Source organism: Jaculus jaculus, chromosome 5, assembly GCF_020740685.1.
Source record: "Jaculus jaculus isolate mJacJac1 chromosome 5, mJacJac1.mat.Y.cur, whole genome shotgun sequence".
Lineage (NCBI taxonomy): Eukaryota > Metazoa > Chordata > Mammalia > Rodentia > Dipodidae > Jaculus > Jaculus jaculus.
The window spans coordinates 170,125,040-170,149,308 of record NC_059106.1 but is presented as its reverse complement, the minus strand read 5'-3'; the positions used below and the strand labels follow the sequence as shown (position 1 = coordinate 170,149,308).

Here is a 24,269-nt window from a genome sequence, read left to right as displayed (position 1 = left end):
GATGGAGAATGAAATTTCAAAGGGGAAAGTGGGGGGGGTATTACCATGGGATACTTTTTATAATCATGGAAAATGTTAATAAAAATTGAGAAAAAAAAGAAAAAGAAAAATCAAAAACAACCAACCAACAAAAAAATAAATAAAATAAAGCTGCAGACAGTGCTGAGAGAGACGTCCTGTGACAAGCAGGAGGAAAGATAAAGGGGCCTCAGCACAGTGTGCCTGCTATGCAGACCACCTCCCTGTCACCTCCCCAAGTGGCCTAGGCAGAGGGGAATAACAACTGGACAGCTTGCATCTCAACAAGTGGAAGAGCTCAGGAAGACGGAGGAAGAGCAGGGCGTGCCTGGGGTGGGAAGGGCGCTGACAGGCTGGCTGGTGGAGCTTTGTTGAAGGTGTGTCCTGGGTTGGACCTTGAGGTTTATCAACTCCAAGCCAGTTCTCAGACTCCTTTCACGCGGATGACGCATACCACGACTGTCTGCTCCTGCCAGCATAAACCCTTTGCTCCGATACACTGCTTCTTGTCAGGTGTTTTGTCCCAGCAAGAGGAAGGTAACTACAACACCCACAGAACCCCTTTCCTAGTGGGGGAGCAGGTCGCCCTTTCACAACTGTGGGAGATGACCCCTAAGATGCATCCTGCGCTGTCTTCACTGCCACACTTCACCCTTCTTCACCCACACATGTCTCAGCCCAGCTCCTGGTGACACCAAGTGGGGCAGGACTGACCTGGTACAGGAGATGCCCACTTTCCCTGCGTGGCCCAGGTCCAGCAGACCCTTAGCCAGGTTCTTTGGAGCAATGGGACACTCTGCACTGGGCACCAGAGCCCGCAGCTGGTCGTTCACGCCCACACAGCACGGTGCTGCGGGGAAGGCCCGCATCTGGCGCCTGAGCTTCTTCCGCGCAGCTGCGGCCTCCCTCCACCTGGAAGACAAGCCAGACGCCATTACTGCACTTGTTCATGCCAGGGGACAGAACACACACAATCCAGCACTGCCGCACAGAAACGTGCTTCTTACAATCCATTTAGGGCTCTTCCAGCACGCCCTTAAAACGAGAGACTTAAAACGAGAGAATTAAAATGTAAGCATGATAATAAACAAGAGTGGTAAGCACTGAAGCTACTAAATTTGCCTTAACTGCTAAACCACCTCTCCAGCCCAAGAATTGTTTTAAAATAAATTATGATTTATTATCAGTAGAAGTTTGATGTGTATACCTATTTCATATACCTTGGGTCATGTATACCTTCATATAGTTGGGGTTGTGTAAAAAGTACTTGGACAAGCTGGGTATGGTAGCAGACATCTTTAATCCCAGCACTTGGGAGGCTGAGGTAGGAGGACTGTTGTGAGTTTAAGGCTAGTCTGAGACTACATTGTGAATTCCAAGTCAACCCGGGCTAGAGTGATACCCTACCTCCAAAAACATGCAAACAAAAAATCCTTTACCAGGCATGGTGGCACATGCCTTTAATCCTAGCACTTGAGAGGCTGAGGCAGGATTGCTGTGAATTCTAGGCCAGCCTGATACTAATCCCAGGTCAGCCTGGGATAGAACAAGACCCTACCTCAAAAAAAAAAAAAAAAAATTTCCCCTTCTACAAGGGCTGGGGAGATGAGTCAGTGGTTAAAGGTGCTTATGGGCTGGAAAGATGGCTAGTGGTTAAGGCACTTGCCTACAAAGCCTAAAGGACCCAGGCTCAATTCCCTACAATCCATGTAAGCTAAATGCACAAGGTAGCACATGCATCTGGAGTTGGTTTGCAGCAGCTGGAGGCACCCATTTTTTTTTTAAATCTCTCTCTATCCCTCTCTCTCAAATAAATAAAAATAAAAACAATTCTTTGAAACTAGGCATGGTGGAATATGCCTTTAATCAGCACTCTGGAGGCCTGAGATAGGAGGATCGCCAGGAGTTCAAAGCCAGCCTGGGCTAGAGTGAGACTCTGCTTCACAAAAACCAAACAAAATTAAAAAAAGAATAATCATACACACACACCACCCATCCACCTACCCACCCACCATATATTAGAGACAAAAGCAAATTTGTACACTAAGGAGATAGACATGTTTGTTTATCTAGCACAACATAATCTGAAGCTGTAACAACTTAATATTTTACATGGTGAGGAATGATGATAGAAGAATACTAAGTCTTTATTTTATGTAAATACACCACCATGTTTCTTAAGAGCAGAAAATGTTCCATGTATAGCAGGAGTCTCAAATGTGAGATGAGGTGTGTCAGGTAGGGTTCATTTGCACTATATGGAATGAATAATGCCAAGAGAGTGTGTGTGTGTGTGTGTGTGTGTGTGTGTTCAGAACCAAAGCCACAGCGATTCCACATCTGATTTGGAGTTCACTTTTGGTCCCTGTATGTTCAGAAACCTTTTATTGTTGCAATTTTTTTTTTTTTTTTTTTTGCTACCCTCATGTTCAGTTACACAACTCTTTATTTAAGAAGTTTCACCTTAGAGTAGTGATCCACTGTAAAGTACTAAATCATTGCGAGAAAATTTTGTACAACTAGCTACAGTGCAGTTAGTCATGAAAGCAAATTGCTAATACTACACAATGTACTTTGTTGCTAAAATTCGAAACGGGGTATGTTATATGTTAGTAAGTGCATGTCAATGCATGATGCGTCTATTACGCTGCAACCCCCATACAGAGCATGGACACTGTGTTCTGGAAGCTTATCCATCTTAGGGTATCCAGACATGATTTGTTTAGTGTATTATTTATAGACATGTCCTTATGTCTAATGCAGCTCAAAAACAGTAAACACCTATAAATGTTGTTGAGCTATAAGACAGCCACCCCCCACCGACACACACACCCCAATCAAATTCCTGAGTGTGCACCACATTCAAGAGAATAAGATACTTGGGGGAAAAAAAGACACTTGGTACATGGCTCGTTGTCTCGAAAAGACTAATGCTATCAAAGTCTATTTCAGGTATGGACTGATACTAAACATTCTGAGGTCAGTGATTAATGGGACTGAGTTCATAGGTTTGAACGTGACAGAGGCTTCCTGACGGGGAGCTGAGCGGTGAGGGCACAGGCCGCACTCACCGCTGCAGGTACTTGCAGAAGCGCTGAAGTTCCTGCAGCGTCTCTTTTGCAGCCTGGAAAATTTCCTCAGCCAGAAACAAGTCCAGCAGGTGGGCGCAGACATCCTCACAGCAACGGGCCATGCGAACTCTCTGGTCTGTCTCCACTGCACTCCTAGGAAATGGGAAAATCCATGGGTCACTGCAACTGTAATCCCACCACTGAGCACTTCCATGAAAAATACAAACCGGGCTGGGAGAATGGCTTAGTGGTTAAGGTGCTTGCCTGAAAAGTCGAAGGACCCAGGTTCGATTCCCTGGGACCCACACAAAGCCAGATGCACATGCATCTGCAGTTCATTTGCAGTGGCTAGAGGCCCTGGCATGCCCATTCTTTCTCTCTATCTGCCTCTTTTTCTTTCTCTCTCCCTATGTCAAATAAATAAATATTTTTTAAAATTCTACCAAGCAAGGGAAGACAGAGGATTGATTACATCAAGTACATTTAGTCACAAACTTAGAGTAGCTTAAAAAGAAAAGACCCAAATAGGGTGTGGTGGCGCATGCATTTGATTCCAGTACTTGGAAGGCTGAGGTAGGAGGGTCGCTGTGAGTTCTAGGCCAGCCTGACACTACAAAGTGAATTCCAGGTTAGTCTGGGCTACAGCAAGACCCTACCTTGTAAAAACAAACAACAAAAAAAGACTCACTTCAAATAACTCCTCCTTAGAGGTACTCGAGAGAGTTCGGGGGCTAAGCTAAACTCTAAGTCACCTGAAACTGCAAGTGTTTTCCGTACATGGCATCAATCTCTGTGCTTTACCTGTCTCCTAACACTGTTTCCCAGAATAAAGAACAGACATACTGTGGCACATGCCTTTAGACCCAGCACTCAGCAGGCTGAGGGAGGAGGATCGCAGTGAATTGGAGTCCAGGTCAACCTAGGGCTAACAAAGTGAGCTCCAGGGCAGCCTAGGCTAGAGTGAGACCCCGCCTCAAGAGGAGAAAAACAAACAAACAAAAAAACAGACATACTAATCCCTCCTGTTCTTGGCAGACAGGAAGAAAAACTTCATTCCAGGCCAGCCTGAGCTACAAATATCTCAAAAAAAAAAAAAAAAGAAAGAAAGAAAGGAGAACAGACATAATGACATCATGTTGTGAGGTCACTTCCTAGAGTAACTGAGAAACAGGCCCCCAGCTAGAAAGAGTTATGAGGAAGCTATCCTGTAGCGGGAGCTGGGACATGCACTGGGGCACACGCCTTAGGCTATCAGTGAGCTCAAGCACAAGGACAAGTGTTCCTTCACAGCTGGACCTCCCTCCCTGAAGCTCTTAGGTGACCAGTACAAAGAAATGTAATCTTTGAAAATGGGAAAAAGCAATAAGGGAGCATGGGCTGGTATAGACAAAGACATCCCCCGCCTTGTGCAGGCTCCGTGGGGAGGAGACCGAAACGCAGGCTGGCGCATCACCACTTGGTTATCTAAAAGATACGTTCCTTAGCCGGGCATAGTGGCGCATGTCTTTAATCCCAGCATTCGGAAGGCAGAGGTAGGAGTATCGCTATGTGTTCAAGGCCACCCTGGGACTACATAGTGAATTACATGTCAGCCTGGGCCAGAGTGAGACACTATCATTAAAAAGCAAAAAAAGAAAAAAAATATTCCTTGTCCAGTTTAAGTGCAGCCTGGCTCTCAGGACTTCGCCCGCCTGGCCACAGCGCCGCGATCCCCCGCCGCGCCCCAGGCTCTCGGGCCTTTGCTCCGGGGCCTCTGCACTCACTTCAACTCCTGGGCGCAGGCTTCCCACACGCACTCCCTCACCGTGAGGTCTGTCAGCTCGGTAGCCAGGCCTTGGCTCAGCTGAGTCAACATCAGCTCTCTCTCTTGCTTCAACCTACAGGAAGAAGGAAATACTTACGAATAAAAAGAAAGGATGGAGTCCGCAAGCCACTCCAGTGCCTGCCCCTCACCTACCTGTCCTACTGGGGAGGGGCCAGTGCCCACGAGGAAGGTGTGATGTGGGCACCCCCGCCCTGCTCCTGAACCAAAGTCTAGGAGGGTGCTGAGTGGGCCAGCAGGGGTCACAGCAGCTCTCTGTGAGCACACGCTGACCTCCACCCCCACCGCAGAGACAGGGCACACCCACCTTGCCTCTTCAGCCTGCCGCTTTTCCGCCTCCTTCCTCTCTCTCTCCTTCGCCACCTCTTCAGCTGCAACATGCCTCAAGATGCCCGCAGTTGCAGCAGTTATGAGGTCTTCCACGGCAGAATCAGAAACACTAGATGGAGCCAAGCAGACGGCATTCAAATTCAGAAAAAAAGATCATCACACACTCTTACCAAGTGGGAATGTGCTCCTGGAATGTAAGGACAGTTCAGCTTATAAAACGCCATCAAGCTGGGCGTGGTGGCGCACGCCTTTAATCTCAGCACCCAGGAGCTCGCAGAGGTAGGAAGGTCGCCATAAGTTCAAGGCCACCCCGAGACTACACAGTGAATTCAGGTCAGCCTGACCTACAGAGAGACCCTACCTCAAAAAAAAACCAAAAATAAGTAAATAAATAATAAATTCCCATCAATATAAAAATCACATTAATAGAACAGAGTCGAAGCCCATGTACATGGTTCTTTTGACTAAAATGGAAGGGAAACAGTGAAAAGAAAACTGCCGAGATAATACACAGTAAGCTCTTTTCCTAAAGAGGCAAAATCTATAAACCAACTTATTAAGCCAGGTGAGATCTCAACAAAAAAGTAGGTTGGAGCCACTGTGAATTGGTACTAATCTGCATGTCCAACTTTATGAAGTGCTGAGAAGTGACAGTGGAGTGTTTAGCACTGAAACATCTCTATCACACCTTCCAAGGCTCAGGGTCCATTGCAGAAGAGATGGGGAAAGAATATAAGAGCCAAAGGAAGGACAGGACTGCTTACAAGGCAACTGTCCATACACAAAATGGCCTGGATATCCATGACCTTGCAATGCCTGGTACTACCTACACAGGACCCTCATAATAGGAGAATAAGATGATGATACCAAAATAAAAGAGAGGGCTGGAGAGACGGCTTAGCAGTTAAGGCACTTGCCTGGGAAGCCTAAGGACCCAAGTTTGACTCCCCAGTACCCACACATAAGCCAAATGCACAAGGTGGCACATGCATCTGGAGTTTCTTTGGAGTGGCTAGAGGCTCTGGTGCTTCCATTCTCTCTGTCTGTCTGTCTCTCTCTCTCTCCAATAAATAAGTAAAAAATAAAAAAGATATGAGCCTGGTGAGGTGGTACATGCCTTTAATCCCAGCACTCGGGAAGCAGAGGTAGGAGGACCACCATGAGTTCAAGGCCACCCTGAGACTACATACTGAATTCCAGGTCAGCCTGGGCTAGAGAGAGACCCTACCTCAAATTACCAAAAAATACAAATTACTTGCTAAAATAAAATGTCAGTAACATAAGAAACTATACCTCCTAGAGAGTACAGCCAACATTTAGGCATAAAGGAGGTGCAATATCCCTGAAATTAGTACTGTGGATTTTTTTCCCCTTTTGGTCAGGGGATTGAAGCAGGGTCTCATTCTAGCTTAAGGTGACCTGGCACTCACTCTGTAACCAAGGCTAGCTTTGAACTCATGGTGACCCTCCTACCTCGGCCTCCGCAGTGCTGGGACTAAAGGTGCGAACCATCACATCCAGTTTGTGCGATGGATCTTAACCACATGGAAATGGATCTTGCTGATGAAGAACAGCTTTATTAGGAAGAGGAAAGGTGTGTCTCCAGGGAACAAACACTGTTGCACAAGGCAGGCATGCCAGGCATCACTCACCCCAGAGCTGCAGCTACATAGGCCGCCCCTGCAGTGCCAACCTCCTCACAGTCCTTCTGAAGAGTCTCCTGGATGAGCTCGTCCACCACCTGCACCAGGTCCTACAGACAGACCAGCACAGAGTAAAGCACATGTTCTGCCCAGGGCAGAAATTCTGGGTGAGACCTTGTCAGTATTTGAAGGTTTTACTAGCAAATCACACAAACTGTAGTGTAAGGTCTAACAATGATGCTTCAGGAAAGGTCTCTGAGGAACAGAAAGATGCCTTCCAGAGGGGCTAAGGCAATCTTGCTGCATGCTTCCCCTGAAAATAACCCCAATAGCACCCTTACCCATCTCTTGTCCACACTGAACATTCTCAATTAATTTCTCTGGCCCATCTTTATGCTTCCCCTCCCAACTCCCTGATCCCCCAGTAGGATTAGTGCCAATGTCTGCCCGAGTGGCCAAGGTGGCACCACCAAGGCTCCCACCTGTGCAATTAGCAGGTTCTGCTCGGTCTCAAAGCCAGCCCCTGTCTGCAGGCACACAGCGGTGTTATAACCCCACAGGTCCTGCTTAGCCCGCCCACTGCTGTCTTCAGTGAGCAGGTATGGACTTCAGTCAGAAGAGGCAGGCAGGGCTCGGGCTGGTACTGTGGTAGGAAGTGCTCAAGTACAGTTCTGACAGGTTGGGGTCTCTGCAGTTACTCTGCAGGCACTGACCCTAGCTCTGCCACCTGAGGCTAGGACCCGAGAGAGTCTCCCTGTCCACTATCCACTCTGCTGGGCTCCTATCCCGCGCCCTCGAGCACACAGCCCTCTCTTACCGCATCCGAGTACACAGGTGGAGGCTGGGGAGGCAGCAGCTCGGGCTGTGTGGACGGCTGGAAGAGACTGGATGCCGCAGCAGGAGGTGGCGGGACTTGAAGGGTCGGTGCAGATGAGGACGCAGGGGCAGGAAGAGACTGTGAGAGGACAGCTGGTGGTGGCACATCCAGCTCTGCCCCACACTCCTCTCCTCTCCCACCACCTGGCAAGATACGCACAGAAAAACATGATCCTGCAGATGCCGGACACCAGCTACACATGCACTGCCGTCCCTACACAGGACCAGCGGGGCTCTGCACAATGACCCTAAGGAGTGTCTGCGCTCGAGAGCACCACGGCCCCTCCTGAGGTCATATGGCATGGGATGACATGTGCTTACATAGAAAGAGCACAGTTGTATCACAAGCCTAGAGGGTTCGGAACTCTCAACTCCACCTAGTCACCAGGCCAAGAGCCAAGCCTCTAAGCCCCAAAGTAAGACAGATGCTTCTGGGGGACAGAGAGGCTTCTGAAGAGAATATGGACTGCGGTGGAACTCACCTGTTGTGTCCACACTGGGCCTCTGAGTGCTGATGGGCAGCTCTGTGGCCAGGCTCTCCCCGACGTACTTGTTCTGGGAGTTGAAGCTGCACACGGGGGTGTGTCGAGGGACGGGAGGCAACGGACCTCCATTCACAACTTCACCAACAGACACCATCAGCTTCCTGGTAATATACACTGATTTTCTGGCCTTGGATAAGCCCTCCGGTTCCAGGAACGCAGACCGATTCAGCTCAACACAGCTACCCAGATAAACAAAGACCCCACAAAAAGAGGTCAGCTGCGAAAGAAGACAGCTTCGCCTCCTAAAGCCCAACTGCAATGCCGGAAGACCGTGAGTTAAAGCACAGACGCTGTCTGGTGTCCCTGAGACCAGACTACAGATGAGGCATGAAGGAAAGGCCCTGCTGTCCCCGTGTGGAGATGGCAGGACATGCATAGCTGCTGCCAGCCCAGAGAGCCCCATCTGCTCAGGATGTTAACAGCTATGCAGGGAATGGCACAAGCCCATGTGCTCCTCTCTCAAAGGCGACATCCCATTCATTAAGCCACCCTAGCTCCCTGAAGACAGGACCAGAAGGCAGAACTGCAGGCAGGCCCGGAAGAGGAAGCACCAGACAGACCCCGCACAACGGTGCTCCTGGGGGAGTGCGTGGGAGCTTTGCCACACCCTCACACTCCTGACTGCCTCGCCAACCAGGGTTTCCACTGCTTTTTTTTTACTTTATTTCATTTATCTATTTACTCGAGAGAGAAAGAGGCAGAGAGAATGGGTGCACCAGGGCCTCCAGCCACTGCAAACGACCTCCAGATGCATGCTTCACCTTTGTGCATCTGGCTTGCATGGGTCCTGGGGAACCGAAGGGGGGGTCCTTAAGCTTCACAGGCAAGTGCCTTAATCATTAAGCCACCTCTCCAGCCCAGTGTTTTCATTTCTGCCATGAGAGGTAGGCAGTTACCAAACATGGGTGAGCCAAGACAATCTTCAGAGAACAGAATACGAGAGTTCGGCCTTTCTCCTTATGTTTTCTGCCAGTTCATTAAACGTATTGACTCTGAGACTGGGGAGATGGCTTAGTGGTTAAGGTGATCGCCTACAAAGGTTCAATTTGCCAGTACCTACATAAGCCAGATGCACAAAGTGGTGCATGAGTCTGAAGTTCATTTGCAGGACCTAGAGGCCCTGGTATACCCATTCTATCTCTGCCTCTTTCTCTCACTCTTTCTCTCTCTCTCTCTTAAATAAATATTTTTAAAAAATGTGTTGATTCTGGGCTAGAGAGATGACATAGTAGTTAAAGCACTTGCTTGTAAAGCCTAAGGACCCAGATTCCATTCTCCAGGTCCCATGTAAACCAGATGCACATGGTGGAGCGTCTGGAGTTCACTTGCAGTGGCTAGAGGCCCTGGCATGTCCATTCTCTCTTTTCTCTCCCAATATCTGTCTCTAATAAATAAAGAAGAAAAAAAAAGTATTGATTCTGGAGCCAACAAGAACTTGGTCTGAACTCCTGTAGGTAGCTTGGGCATATTTCCCACAGTAGGGAGGGCAGTTCCAAGGTCCAGCCAGCACAGCATGTTCTAGTCTTTATCAGAATTTAAAAAGATAAATGGAAAGATGGAGCCCACAGCTTCAGTGTCAGCTCTTACCCGTCAGCAACAGTGAGGCCATGGTAGTTGAGGAAGTCTGTAGCCTCTTCACAGTCTCTAAACAGCAGCATGCGCACAACTCCGTCCAGGGGGAAGACAGTAGACCGCTGTGTGCTCACAGTGTATGCGACATTGAGTGCCCGAAGGGCATCCTTTCGGATCTGAAAGAAGCCAAGTCAGGGCTGGGAGATGGCCCAGTAGTTAAAGGCACTTGATTGCAAAGCCTGTCAGCTTTAGTTCAACTCCCCAGTTCCCACATAAAGCCAGATACACATGAGCCAGACATGGTGGCACAAACCTTAATCGCAGCACTCGGGAGGCAGAGGTAAGAGGACCGCCATGAGTTCAAGGCCACCTTGAGTTCCCTGGATTAGAGTGAGACCCTACCTCAAAAAAAAAAAAAAAAAGCACATGAACCTGGAGTTCATTTGCAGTGGCAAGAGACTCTGGCATGATCATACGCATACTTTCTCTCTAATAAATAAATAAAAACATGTTTTTAAAAAGCTGGGGGGAGGGGTAGCTAAGCCTGGTAGTGCACGCCTTTAATCCCAGCACTTGGGAGGCAGAGGTAGGAGGATTGCCATGAGTTCAAGACCACCCTGAGACTACATAGTGAGTTCCAGGTCAGCCTATACTAGAGCAAGATCCTACCTAGAAAGCAAAAAAGAAAAAGTTCAGTGGGGTGGGGAAGAGATGGCTTAGCAGTTAATGTGCTTGCCTATGAAGCCCAAGGACCCAGGTTCAATTCCCAAGAACCCACATAAGCCAGTGGCACATACATCTGGAGTTCCTTTGCAGTAGGTAGAGGCCCTGGCACACCCACTCTCTCTCCCCCTCTCTAGTAAAAATAAATTTAGAAAAAAAGCTGGAGGCAGCTGGGCATGTTGTTGTACATTTTTAATCCCAGCACTCAGGGGACAGAGGTAGGAGGATTGCCACAAGTTTATGGCCAGCCGGGGACTACAGAATGAGTTTCAGGTAAGCCTGGGCTAGAGTGAGAACTTACCTTGGAAAAAAAATAAAAATAAATTAAAGAGGTAGGGGTTGGAGAAATGGCTCCAAGCTTAAAAGCACTTGCTTAAAAACCTAATGGCATGGGTTTAATTTCCCAATACCCATGTAAAGCTAGATGCTCAAAACAGTGCTTGAACCTGGGGCTCGTTTGCAGTAGCAGAAGGTACTGGAACACCTATACACCTATTTTCATTCATTCTCTCTCCCTCCTCCCCTCCCTCCCTGCAGATAAATGATAAAATATTTTTGGACTGGAGAGATTGCTCAGTGGTTAAGGGAAAGCCTAATGACCTGGATTTGATTCCCTAGTACCCACATAAAGCCAGATGCACAAAGTAACACATGTATCTGGGGTTTGCTTGCATTAGCAAGACTGTAATGTGCTCATTTTCTGTCTTTCTCTCTCCCTCCCTCCCCCCCCCCATTGCAAATAAATAAATATTGAAATAAGTACACTGGGTGTGGTGGTGCAGGCTTTTAATTCCAGAACTCAGGAGGCTAACACAGGAGGAATGCTATGAGTTGAAGCCAACCTGGGCTACAGAGTAAGTTCCAGGCTTTAAAACCCCAAAAAGCAGCATAGCAGCAGCCTAATCATGCAGCTCAGAAGAGAAACTCTGTGTCAGACGAAGGCGGTCAGCTACACTGGAACCACAGCAACCAGCCACTCAGGGACAGGGGCTCCTGCTGCAGCTCAGTCCCTGGTGAAGGCGCTCAAACAATATGGACCCCATGTTCTGACACACAGGGACAAATGATAAATAAAGAGTCTCAAAGAAAAGGACAGGACAGGAGAATTTCTAAGAGAAACTAGAAAACAAGCTGTCCAACAATAAAGGCAGGAAAGTAAACTACAGCGTTCAATGGACCAAAAGGCTTCTGAGGTGCTAAAACTACTGGATACTATAGAGTACCAGGGAAAATGCAAGACATGGAATTAAGTCTACTGGTGAAAGACAAAAGTGTTTCATAGCACTATAATAAGGTATATTGTAAAAGATGGCAAAAATATGAAATTCCAAAGAAAGAGAACTATTCAGGCTCTGGGCCTCTGGGTGCCCATGTTGCTTACCCACTCCCGATCCTCACTAACTTCTCCCATGGCACTGGTCTCAATGCTGACTACAAAAGGAGCATGGCCATCAAGACCCTCATCCTCACAGAGCTGACAAGTGCGGCAAGAGGACAGAACGGACGGAGAGTGTGAAACACGCGGGCGCGGTGGCGGTGGCGGTGGTGGTGGCCGAGTGCACAGGGAAGAAAGGCAGCTGGAGGATCGCGGAGCTCGGGGAGGCCTGCTGAGGGCCGGCCGCAAGCCTAGACGGGAAGATGGGAGCAGAGGCCAGGGCGTCCTCCCCACACACCAAGACCGCTACACGCTGTGTGCACTGAGCCAGTGAGCACGGGGACTCTGGCTAGGAAGGGTCCCTCACTGTCATCTCTAATGAAGGATCTAACAAACTGACTGGAAATTGAAACCAAGAGTTTATGTGAAACTCAGGTTTAAAAAGTGGTCTGATTGCTTTTGTAATCCCAAGGCACAACCCAAGGCAAAGCAAAGAACAGGCCCTTAGGTGTTTACTGAACTGAATTTAGCTGGACAACTACGGCATTTTTATAATGATCGACTTTTCTGGTTTTTATTGTAAAATCAAGAGAAAAATAAAAGGTTAGGCTGGGTATGGTGGTACACTCCTTTAATCCCAGCACTCACTCAGGAGGCAAAGGTAGGAGGATGGCCATGAGTTCGAGGCCACCCTGAGACTTCATAGTGAATTCCAGGTCAGCCTGAGCTACAGTGAGACCCTACCTCAAAAATAAATAAAATAAATACAAAAAAAAAAAAAGGTTAATGAAGAAAAAAATGAAATGAATTCAACATCATTAGCCTCACTCTAAAGTCTTAGGATAATAATACTAAGAATTTCAAAGTTAGAGATTCTGACTATAATATGCTTTGGGATTTCTGCTTTTTGATTTCTTTGTTGTCATGAGAGATAGCAGTCCTGAACCCAGCCTGTCTAACAACGTGAGCCACAGAACAGAACTGCTCCGCATGGCCTCGCCCGGTGCAGGGCGTGCGGCCTCGGCGTCAAGCAGGGACGGCGGGCGGTCCTGAGTGCGGGGCGGGGCGGCCTCGGCACCACAGCGCCCACTTCCCCCTCCATGCTGCTGGCCGCCGCTCCACTTACCTGACTGAAGTAACAGTGCAGCAGACATGCGTTCAGGTAAGACGCTGACTGGACCAGTTTGAAAAATCGCACGAAATTATTGCTGTTCAAGGCAGCGAAAGCTTGGACGGCGAAGTCCACCTCGGGGGAGTTTCTCACGTCAGGGTGGAACTGCTGCACCTCTCTGCAGAAAAGGAGGCAAGGTGGTCAGAGCGCCACTTCTAACAAAGTTTCCTCAAAAATAGAGCTGATAAAAAACAAAACGAGCAAACAAACAAAAAACCCACAGATGTCAGGGCTGGAAAGATGACTCAGCAATTAAGGTGCTTGTAGGCAAAGCTGAACAACCCAGGTTCAATTCCCCAGTACCCACGTAAAGCCATATACACAAAGTGGCACATACATCTGGATTTCATTTGCAGTGGCTGGAGGCCCTGGTACACCCATTCCCTCTGTCTGTCTCTCTTCTCTCTTTCTCTCTCTGCTTGCAAATAAATTAATTAATTTTAAAAAAGAAAGGAACAACTGGATTTCTAACCAGATGTAGAGGCACATGTGTTTAATCATAGCACTCAGGAGGCAGAGATAGGAGGATCACTGTGAGTTCAAGGCCACCCTGAGACTAAATAGTGAATTCCAGCTCAGCTGGGCTAAAGCGAAAGCCTTCCTCAAAAAACAACAGGAAGAAAAAAAAAAACAAAACAAAACTAGATTTCAGGTGAGCAAGGTGATGCACACCTTTGGTCCCAGCACTACAGAGGCTAAGGCAGAAAGACAGTCATGAATTTGAGGCCAGCCTGGGCTACAGGGTGAATTCCAGGTCAACCTGGGCCACAGTAAGATCCTACCTTGAAAAGAAAACAGCAAAAACAAAAAACCCACTAGGTTTCAGCAGTACTGAGAAAGAGAGGCAGAACTGACACATGTCGCAGAATTCTCTCTTTAACCACAGCTGCCACTTTCACATTGTACTCATGGACAAAACTTTCCTTTAAAAAGATGACAAACAAGTTCAAGAAACAACATAGGAATCAGTCATCAAAAAGTTGGCTTACAAGTGCCACATGTTCTCTCTCATATGGGGATCCTAGCTACAGATGACTGGGCTTCTGTGTGAGAATGAAAATACTTAGTAGCAGAGGCCAGTAAGTTGAAAAGGAGACATAAAGGGTGGAGAAAGGAAGGGAGGAGGATACTTAATAGGTTGATATTGTATATATGTAATTACAATGATTGTAATGGGGAGGTAATATGATTGAGAATGGAATTTCAAACGGGAAAGTGTGGGGGTGGGGAGGGAGGGAATTACCATGGGATATATTTTATAATCATGGAAAATGTTAATAAAAATTAAAAAAAAAATTCAAATAAATAAATAAAAAATAAAAAAAAATAAATAAAAAAAAATAAAAAAAAAAAGTTGGCTTAGGGGGCTGGAGAGATGGCTTAGCGGTTGAGCGCTTGCCTGTGAAGCCTAAGGACCCCGGTTCGAGGCTTGGTTCCCCAGGTCCCACATTAGCCAGATGCACAAGGGGGCGCACGCGTCTGGAGTTCGTTTGCAGAGGCTGGAAGCCCTGGCCCGCCCATTCTCTCTTTCTCTCCCTCTATCTGTCTTTCTCTCTGTGTCTGTCGCTCTCAAATAAATAAATAAATAATTAAAAAAAAAAAAAAAGTTGGCTTAGGGGCTGGAGGGATGGCTTAGCAGTTAAGGCGTTTGCCTGCAAAGCCAAAGAATCCCAGTTCAATTCTCCAGGACCCATGTAAGACAGATGCACAAGGGGCGCATGTGTCTGGAGTTCATTTGTAGTGCCTAGAGACACTGATGTGCCCATTCTCTCCTTCTTTCTCTTTCTCTCTCTCTCTCTCTCTCTCTCTACCTCTCTCTCTCTCTCTCTGCCTCTTTTTCTCTCTTTCAAATAAATAAATAAAGTATATATATTTTTTAAAGTTGGTTTAGCCAGGTATGGTGGTGGCACACGCCTTTAATCCCAGCACTTGGGAAGCAGAGGTAGAAGAGTTGCAGTGAGTTCAAGGTCACCCTGAGACTACATAGTGAGTTCCAGGTCAGCCTGGGCTAGAGTGAGACCCTACCTCGAAAAAATATATATATATATATTTTTAAAGATTTTTTGTTTGTTTTACAAAATAAGGTCTCACTACAGCCTAGGATGACCTGGAATTCACTATGTAGTCTCAGGGTGGCCTCGAACTCACATCGATCCCCCTATCTCTGCCTCCCAAGTGCTGGGATTAAAGGCGTGCACCACCACAGACAGCTAAGAAATTACTTTTTAAAAATATTTTTATTTATTTATTTGAGACAGAGAAATGCAGCAAGAGAGAGAAAGAATGGGCATGCCAGGGTCTCCAGCCACTGCAAACAAACACGAGATGCATAAGCACCCTTGTGCATCTGGCTTACGTGGGTCCTGGAGAATTGAACCAGGATCCTTTGGCTTTGCAGGCAAACACCTTAACCACTAAGCCATCTCCCCAGCCCTAAGAAATTATTTTAGAGTAATGGCAACTGATTGTCAGCTGTGTCTAACCCTTTAATCAGAAAGTTTTTTTTTTTTTAAATCAACTACATTATTCAAAAGGAGAACAGGGGCTAGAGATGGGTTAGCAGTTAAGACATATGCCTGCAAAGCTAAAGGTCCTCGGTTCAATGCCCCAGGACGCACACAAGCCAGATGTACAAGGTGGTACGTGTGTCTGGAGTTCATTTGCAACAGCTAGAGGCCCTGGCACACCCATCATTCTACCTGCCTCTTTCACTCATTTTTGAAGACATAGTGGGGTGGGGAAGAAGGCTTAGCAGTGCAAGTGCTGACTTGGGAAGCCCAGCAGCCCAGGTTTGATTCCCCAGTGACCACATATAGCCAGATGCACAGTGGTGCATGCATCTGGAGTTCATTTGCAGCAGGTGGCAGCCTTGGCATGCCCATTCTGTTCCTCCCTCTCTCCCTCTCTGCTTCAAATAAATAAATGTGTGTGTGTGTGTGTGTGTGTGCGCGCGCACATATACATACATACATACATACAAAATATATTTTTTTAAAGATATAGCAGACTGCAAAGATGGCTCAGCGGTTAAAGGCACTTGTTTGAAAGCCTGGCAGCCTGGGTTTGAAACCCCAGTACCCATGTAAAGCCAGATGCAGAAAGTGGGTACGGCTAGAGTTTGCTTGCAGTGGCAGAAGATCCTGGCACTCTCATTCATTCATATTCTCTCTCTCTCCTTTGAAATTTAAAAATAGGGCTAGAGAGATGGCTTAGCAGTTAAGCCCTTGCCTGTGAAGCCTAAGGACCCTGGCTCGAGGCTTGATTCCCCAGGACCCACGTTAGCCAGATGCACAAGGGGCGCACGCATCTGGAGTTCGTTTGCAGTGGCTGGAGGCCCTGACACGCCCATTCTCTCTATCTGCCTCTTTCTCTCTCTGTCTGTCACTCTCAAACAAATAAATAAAAATGAACAAAGAAAAATTTAAAAATAAATAAAAAACCTAGCCAGACATGGTGGCACAAGCCTCTAATACCAGCACTCGGAGGCAGATGTAGGAGGACTGCTATGAGTTCAAAGCCAGCCTGAGACTACATAGTGAATTCCAGGTCTGCCTGGGCTAGAGCGAGAACCGCCTCCCCCACCCAAAAAAAGATCCAGCACTGACCAAACTCCCTGGAAAGGGTGAATTACTCTCAACTCTAAGGGACTCCTGCGTCCTTGTCCTAGTTCAGTGCCTGTCTCACTGGAAAGATTCACTCCTACATCTTCCATCACTGAAGAAGAGAAATGGCTCTCAGGAATGAGGAAGACTCTGTGTCAAATAATCTGATACCAGTGCTGGTCTCCATTCATCACTCCTGGATCAGCTTGGCAGCTGCCCAGCACAACCCAGGGTCTCCTCATCCTAAAAGCACTTTTCCTGTTTAAACATCAACCCCCCCCAAAAAAAAACAACCCATAAACATCACAACCCAACTTCAGAATGTGAAGACTCACCTCAGGATGTCTCCCTTGTTGAGATTGAGCAGAACATTGTAGCCCTGGAACTCGGCCTCACTGGTGCAGAAGACACCCTTGTTCCGCAGGTCCTGGTACATCTCCTTTAGGCTCTGCAGACACTTGGTCATGTTCTCGTTGTTGATCTTAGCATCAAAGGAGGACATGGGCTCCTCACACAGGAAGTGGGCACAGTGAATGTGAAACCGGGTGCACTTCTCTATCAGGGACACCGTCAAAGGGTCACAGAGGTGCTGCTGCGTGATGTCCTGACCACAGACAAGGGGAGAATGACACAGGCATACATGCTCTGCTCACACACACACACACACATACTTCATGCATGGGAGTAAACTATGAGAAAACTATGCGCATCACTCAAAGCACACTTCAACTTAAAACCAAGCCTGTGAAGCATATTCTAAGAGACTTTTGTACTGACTTAAATAAATACTTATAGTTGTTTTTCAGATGAAAGTATCTGAGTAAAAAGAAAGGAGGTACCAGTTTGGAATAGGAATATACACTCATTTCTTAGTTGCTTGACTGGAGGCAGCTGATACCTTCCGAATGCCCCGTGTACGGTTCCACACGAAGTCGTACCAGTCCCGCAGGCTACCTTCCTTTTGGTCCATGATCTGGGTCACCAGGTAGTCCATGGTCCTGCTAAGGACGGGAGAGGGCCTCAGCTCGTGCGGCAGGGGCTCCTCCTGATCAGCCGAGGAGCGGCTGTACTCCTTCACAGCAGCCGTGTGGTCCACCTGGGGAAATGGGGCAGGGACAGACTGCCTGTATGACAATTACTGGCCTTAAAATGTGAGGCGGGGGCATCACATACACACAAGATCAATGGTTGAGAAGACAGCCATCATATAAAATTATATATAAATTATGTAAACTTTCTCTGTTAAAGATGACAAAATTAGCCAAGCATGGTGGTGCATGCCTCTAATAGCAGCACTTGGAAGGCAGAGGTAGGAGTACTGCCATGAGTTCAAGGCCACCCTGGGCCTAATTCCAGGTCAGCCTGAGCTAGAGTGAGAGTCTACCTCAGGAAAAAGGAAAAAAAAAAAAAAAAAAAAGACAAGATTGAGGGCAATTTAAATTGAGAAACTTGATTTTGGCAAATATGATAAAGAGTCCTGAGGGTTTTACAAGAAACAAGACAGTTAAGTGAAAACACATCTGGCCACCCAGAACACAAAGGCATGTCAGATAAAGAGCTGTCAAGTACTGGAAAATATCTTGGCCATGCTCAAACACCAAGTACGTTTCCAGGCAGAATGAACTGTAGACAGGCAGTGAGGACAGTGGGGCACCCAGCAGGACCCAGAGGGGCAGGAGCTGTGAGGCAGGGCAGCTCCACCTAACAGGCCATCTTCTACCTGCAAAAGGAGGCTGTGCACACACGGACACATAGGCCTTTGTCTCTATGGTGACACCCGCTGCTGGCCTTGGGACCTTCATCAGCCAGAACTATAACCAGGCAGAGAATCCCTCAGCAAAACGGCAAGAGCAAACAGCCACAGACTGGAGCAGATTTCTGGGGAAATGACTTAGAGAAAGCACTAACTCACATTCAAGAAAGACCAGGCATCCCCTGACACTTAATGGCTAGACCCCAGCCAAAGAATCCATGAAACTAGAGGCTGGGAGCTGCCCTCGGAAGGGACGCACCTGATCAGTCCCCGGGATCACTTCAAACACGCTCAGCTGGCTCCGGGTCTCCCGCATGTAGCGCTCCTTCTCAGGACACATGTCAAGGCACGTGCCAACAAACGTCCGCGCTTTGTCCAGATCAGTCCTCTTCACCCGAGCTAAACGACATCAAGCCAAAGGTATGATGTACACACCAAGCAAATATTAAGAACCCACACAAGTGCAATTTCATAATAAAAGGAAAAAAAGTACGTTTTATGTCCCAAGCCAAGCATGGTGGTACAGAGTCACAATGTCAGCACTCAGGAGGCTGAGGTAGGAGGATCACATATTTGAGGCCATCGTGGGACAGCCTGGGTTACATGACAAAACTTTAACTTACTCCTCCTCTTCCAAAAAAAAGTCATACACAAATTACAAAAAAAAAAAAAAAAAAAAAAATCACGGGACTAAGGAGGTATCTCAGGTTAAAGGTGTTTGTTTGCAACGCCTGCCAGCTAAATGCAAAGTGACACATGAATCGGTGGTTCCAATGCACCTACAATGGGAGGAATTCCGGGAGAATCTAAGCTTGAAGCTGTAACGCCAAGAGACCCTGTCGGAGCGGATGTGGAACAGAGACACCTTGAGGTCGTCCTCCAACCTCCTCCACACACGCCCATGTGAGCGCACATACACAAACAGACAAATACGTAATTTAAAAGAAAGAAAAGAAAATCCTGCCAGTCTTCAGTCAGCATGTATAATACCAATCCTTAGGAGACAGAGAAAAGAAACTGCAAGGCCAGTATGGGACATACAGCAACATGCTATCAAAAAAGAAAAAAAAAATTTAAGGGCTGGAGATACGGTTTAGCAGTTTAGCAGTTAAGACACTTGCAGGTGAAGCCTTAAGGACCTAGGTTTGATTCCCCAGGACCCACATAAGCCAGAAGTACAAGGTGGCACATGCATTTGCTTGCAGTGCCTAGAGGCCCTGGAGTGCCCAATATCTATCTATCTATCTATCTCTCTCTCTCTCTCTCTCTCTCTCTCTCTCTCTCTCTCTCCCTCTCTTTCCCTCTCTCCCTCCCTCTCTCTCTCTCTCTCTCTCTCGCTCTCTCTCCCCTCCCTTCTCTTTCTCAAATAAATAGGTAAATAAATAAAATGCTTTTTAATTTAAAAATTAATTAATTATTTTTAAAAAGGCCAGGCATGGTGGCAATGCTGTTAATTCCAGCACTCAGAAGGCAGAGGTAGGAGGATCGCCAAGAGTTCGAGGACACCCTGAGACTACATAGTAAATTCCAGGTCAGCTTGGGTTAGAGAGTGAGATCCTACCTCAGGAAAAAAATCAAAATAAAAGGAAATGAAATAAGTAATAGTCGGACATGGATGGTGGCACACGCCTTTAACTGCAGCACTCAAAAAATAAAAGTAAAAATAAATCATGTAATACAACATCCCAAAAGTGAAACGATGCTGAAATGCAACAACCCCCTCACTTCTGTGTGGCAGATGTCACCTCGCTACGTCACACACGCGTAAACAAACACGCTTGCACGCAGAGGCACACACAGCACTGACACACAGGAGGACTGACACAGAAACAAGCAGACATGGCCCCCCGAAGAAGTCCCGGAAGCGACAACACTGTAGTCCCTGTGGAGCGGGGAGCAGAACCCCCCTGCCAGCTCTGCCCAGGGCTCTGGAACTCGTGCTGCGGGCCCTACCCTGTCGCATGATTCGGTCTCTCTGGTCCAGCACGCGGTACTTCTCCTCTGATGTCTCAGCCACCATGCCAATCAGGGTGCTGAGAGACGACACACAGGACCCAAGGGCTTCAGAGCCCTCAGATCCAGGGTCAAAGGGATCTCCCTCAAACTGGTGGACCTTGAGAAGACTCGGCTTCTTCACCGGAGAGCTAGAAGGAAAGAACACATCAAGGGCCCTTGTACTGGGGCTGGGAGGCGGCCCACTGGGTAAGAGCTTGTGCCGCACAACCCTGAGGACCTGAGTCCAGTGCCCAGCACCCGAGAGAAGCCCCAGTGTTGGGGGTGTGGGGGGAGACATGATTTCTAAGACTCCTCTCCCCAGGCAGCCCGTCTAGCCCAAACCCAGAAAACTCCACGTTAAGAGATCCTGTCTCAAAGAAGGGAGGTAGAAAACAGTAACGGAGAACCCTAGACATCCTCTAACGCACATGCATGGGCATATGCATCTACACACACCATGTACAGATACACTAGGAAAAAAGAACCCTTGTATCATTTCTATTTCTGAACCTTTCAATATTATTTGGACCCCTAAAGCTAAGAAAGTATAGCATCAAAGTGAAAGAAGGCTTTAAAAAGTTGATGGTGAGAACACATTTAATTTTTTTTTTCTTCATGAAAAAAAGAAGCAATAGTCCCAGCCATTCAGAAGAGTTAAAACAGGATTGCTCAAGCCAGTAATTAAAGATTAGCCTGAGCCAATACAGCAAGACTCCAAAAGGGGAATGGGAGGCAGTGTTGACAAGCACAAAGGTATTTAGATTTATTGGCTTCTGTAGTAATTTAGAATGCTTTGTTCTTTAAAAAAAAAAAAAAAAATGAGTTGAAAGCGGGCATGATGGCACACACCTTTAATCCCAGCACTCAGGAGACACAGGTAGGAGGATTGCCATGAGTTCGAGGCTATCCTGAGAATACAGAGTTAATTCCAGGTCAGCCTGGGCTAGAGTAAGACTGCACTTCAAAAAGTAAAAAGTAAAAATAAGCCAGGCATGGTGACACACACCTTTAATCCCAGCACTTGGGAGGCAGTGGTAGGAAAATCACCATAAATTCAAGGCCACCCTGACACTACAGAGTGAAATCCTGTTAAGCCTGGGCTAAAGTGAAACCCTACTTCAAAAAAAAAATTAAAAATGAGTTGAACCAGGAGTAGTAGTGCATGTCCTTAATCCCAGCACTTGGGAGGCAGAAGTAGGAGGATCACCATGAGTTCAAGGCCACTCTGAGACTACATAGTGAATTCTAGGTCTGCCTGGGCTAGAACGAGACACTAACTTAAAAGAGAGAGAGAGAGAGAGAGAGAAACAGAAATGGGACTAGAAAGATGGCTCAATGGTTTAGGTGCTTATCTGTCAAGCCTAATGACCACAGTTCAATTCCCAGTACCCCATAAAGCCAGATATACAAAATGTCATATCCATCTGGAGTTGGTTTTCAGTGGCTGTAGGCCCTGGCACACCTATTCCCTCCATTTGACTCTGTTCTATCTCTCTCTGCTTACAAATGATTAAATAAAAACTGAGAAAAAGAAAAGGGCATGTGACCTAGAAGCATCCATGTGACAGCACATTACTGCACAGAAATTGCTTTACTGAGATGAGCTGAACCTACAAAAAAAAATTATGCCAAAAAACTACTAAGAATAATTACGGAAATAGACTTTGTAATTAGTAAGACATTGTTCTCTTTTGTTTGTAATTTTTTATATGTTTGCACATGTGTGTGTATGGCACACTTGTGTCAGTGAGAATGTGGAGGTCAGAAGACAACCTTGCAAGATCTGGGCTCTTCCCCCACCTTAAGACAAGGTCAAGCGGGGCATGGTGGCCCATGAGAGCCTTCTAACTCTCAGCACTCAGGAGACCGAGGTGGGACTGTAAACCCTGCCTTGAAGACACGGTCTTTTGCCATGGCAAATGTGTGCCAGTCTAGTAGGCTGGCAAGCTTCAGATTCTTCTGGGGCCATCTCCCACTGCCACCGGCACATTGGGATCACAGACGCCTTTGCATTGAGCACATAGCTTTATGTGGGTGCTAAGGAATCAAGCAGCAGGCTTTGTAACCAGGTGCCTTTAACCACTGATCCATTTTTTTTTTTTTTTTTTTTTTTTTGAGGTAGGGTCTTGCTCTAGCCCAGGCTGACCTGGAATTCACTATGGAGTGTCAGGGTGGCCTCGAACTCACAGCGATCCTTCTACCTCTGCCTCCCATCCTTCTACCTCTGCCTCCCGAGTGCTGGGATTAAAGGCGTGTGCCACCACGCCCAGCAGGTCCATTGTTTTTTTTTTTTTTTGAGACAGAGTCTCACGTAACCTGGGCTGGCCTTGAACTTCTTATGTCCTGCTTCCATCCTTTGAGTGATGGGATAACAAGGACACAGCACAGCTAGTTCCAATTGGACATTTCAAGGGGAAAAGCTATTGCATGTGCACTTACAAGTCAAGGATGTGGGACTGAAAGGAGCGAGGAAATGCGTCCCCACCTCATGTCAGGAAGACAGTAAGCAGACGGGGTACCACATCCTAAGCCCTCCATGGAGCAAGCACCCCTGTGCAGACAGAAGCTCTGCTGTGCTACATGTCAGCCTCTTGAGTAGGAACCCAGACATAGGAGCTCTGCAGCTGCAACAAAAAAGACCAGACCAGCAGCAGCCGTCTCTGGGATAAGGTTCTCTTGAACAGAATACCCAGGTGGAAAGAAGGCCCATCTCCAGTGAGGGCCTTCTCAGAAACCAGGGTGTGTGAGAGCTAGAAAGGACCACCTCTGCTGCCATCCCAGAGCCTCACCATTGGTTATGCGATGCAGAAGCACTTCTTTGTTTCTCTCCCATGACCCTTCAGCCCCAACTCAGGTGCCACAGCCCAGCCTTACATTCATCTTGTTAGAAAAGACCAATTCTGGCCTGGGTTCAATTCTCCAGTACCAACACAAAGCCAGGTGCACAGTGGCACCAGTCTGAATCCTTTTGCAGTGGCAAGAGGCCCTGGTGTACCCTTTCTTTCTATACATTCCCTTTCCTTCTATCTAGCTATCTAGCGATCTATCCATCCATACATACATACATACATGAAAGAAGACCAACCCCACCTTTTACTGAGGAGGTTGCCAACTGCAGCTCTCACGATGGGCTTGCCGAGAGGGGAGTGCTGAAAGGGCGAATCCTCTGGGCCCTGGCTGGCTTCACCATCAGCAGGCTTCTCCTTCAGAGAAAAGAGTTTCTTGTTGGGACCTAAGGACATAGGAATCAGAGCGGAGTTTACTATCACCAGTCTCCTACACTATACTTCTCAGTTCCTCTGCACCAAAACATCATCACCACAAGGGTTATAAAAGAGCCCAAGGAAACAGCTGTAAGACATTCAGATCAGCTGCAGACAGCTTCCATTAGCCTCGGGAAAGACTCTCACTCCCCGGTCAAAGGACCCTGCATGGAACATTAGACTGTGGAAAGAGTAATTGCAAACTCACTTGATTTCTTCTTGTGCCAAAAGATAGCCACATCCTTATGCAAATTTTTCCCTTTCTTCCTAGCCAGGGCTGCAGATGCCTGAAAAACAGTCAACAGTGAACAGGTCTGAGGACACCAGAAATCAGAGTGTGAGACTGAAACCTCTAATGAAGTGAGCACAGCAGATGGCTCAGTAATATGGCTGGGCAAGGCATGGCGATGCACAACCCTTAATCCCAATATTCAGAAGGCTGAGACAGGATTGCCATGAGTTCAAGGCCAGCCTAGGGCTAGAGTGAATTCCAGGTCAGCTGGAGCTAGA

General features: G+C 47.3%; 1 protein-coding gene across 2 annotated transcripts in view; it reads right to left on the bottom strand.

Moving 5' to 3' along the window:
- LOC101599423 (minichromosome maintenance complex component 3 associated protein) overlaps window positions 1–24,269 on the bottom strand; it is a 44,789-nt gene that overhangs the window by 15,311 nt on the left and 5,209 nt on the right. For both annotated transcript variants that reach the window (XM_004669433.2, XM_045149274.1), the window contains exons 4-18: window positions 23,968–24,046; window positions 23,587–23,728; window positions 20,455–20,645; window positions 18,761–18,900; window positions 17,647–17,844; window positions 17,084–17,352; window positions 13,102–13,264; window positions 9,893–10,053; window positions 8,243–8,484; window positions 7,702–7,904; window positions 6,894–6,994; window positions 5,219–5,350; window positions 4,853–4,966; window positions 3,090–3,242; window positions 733–930 (exon numbers count right to left, since the gene is read on the bottom strand). In XM_004669433.2, the coding sequence (XP_004669490.2) occupies window positions 733–930; window positions 3,090–3,242; window positions 4,853–4,966; window positions 5,219–5,350; window positions 6,894–6,994; window positions 7,702–7,904; window positions 8,243–8,484; window positions 9,893–10,053; window positions 13,102–13,264; window positions 17,084–17,352; window positions 17,647–17,844; window positions 18,761–18,900; window positions 20,455–20,645; window positions 23,587–23,728; window positions 23,968–24,046 (2,486 nt within the window). The remainder of the gene's footprint in view (window positions 1–732; window positions 931–3,089; window positions 3,243–4,852; window positions 4,967–5,218; window positions 5,351–6,893; window positions 6,995–7,701; window positions 7,905–8,242; window positions 8,485–9,892; window positions 10,054–13,101; window positions 13,265–17,083; window positions 17,353–17,646; window positions 17,845–18,760; window positions 18,901–20,454; window positions 20,646–23,586; window positions 23,729–23,967; window positions 24,047–24,269) is intronic.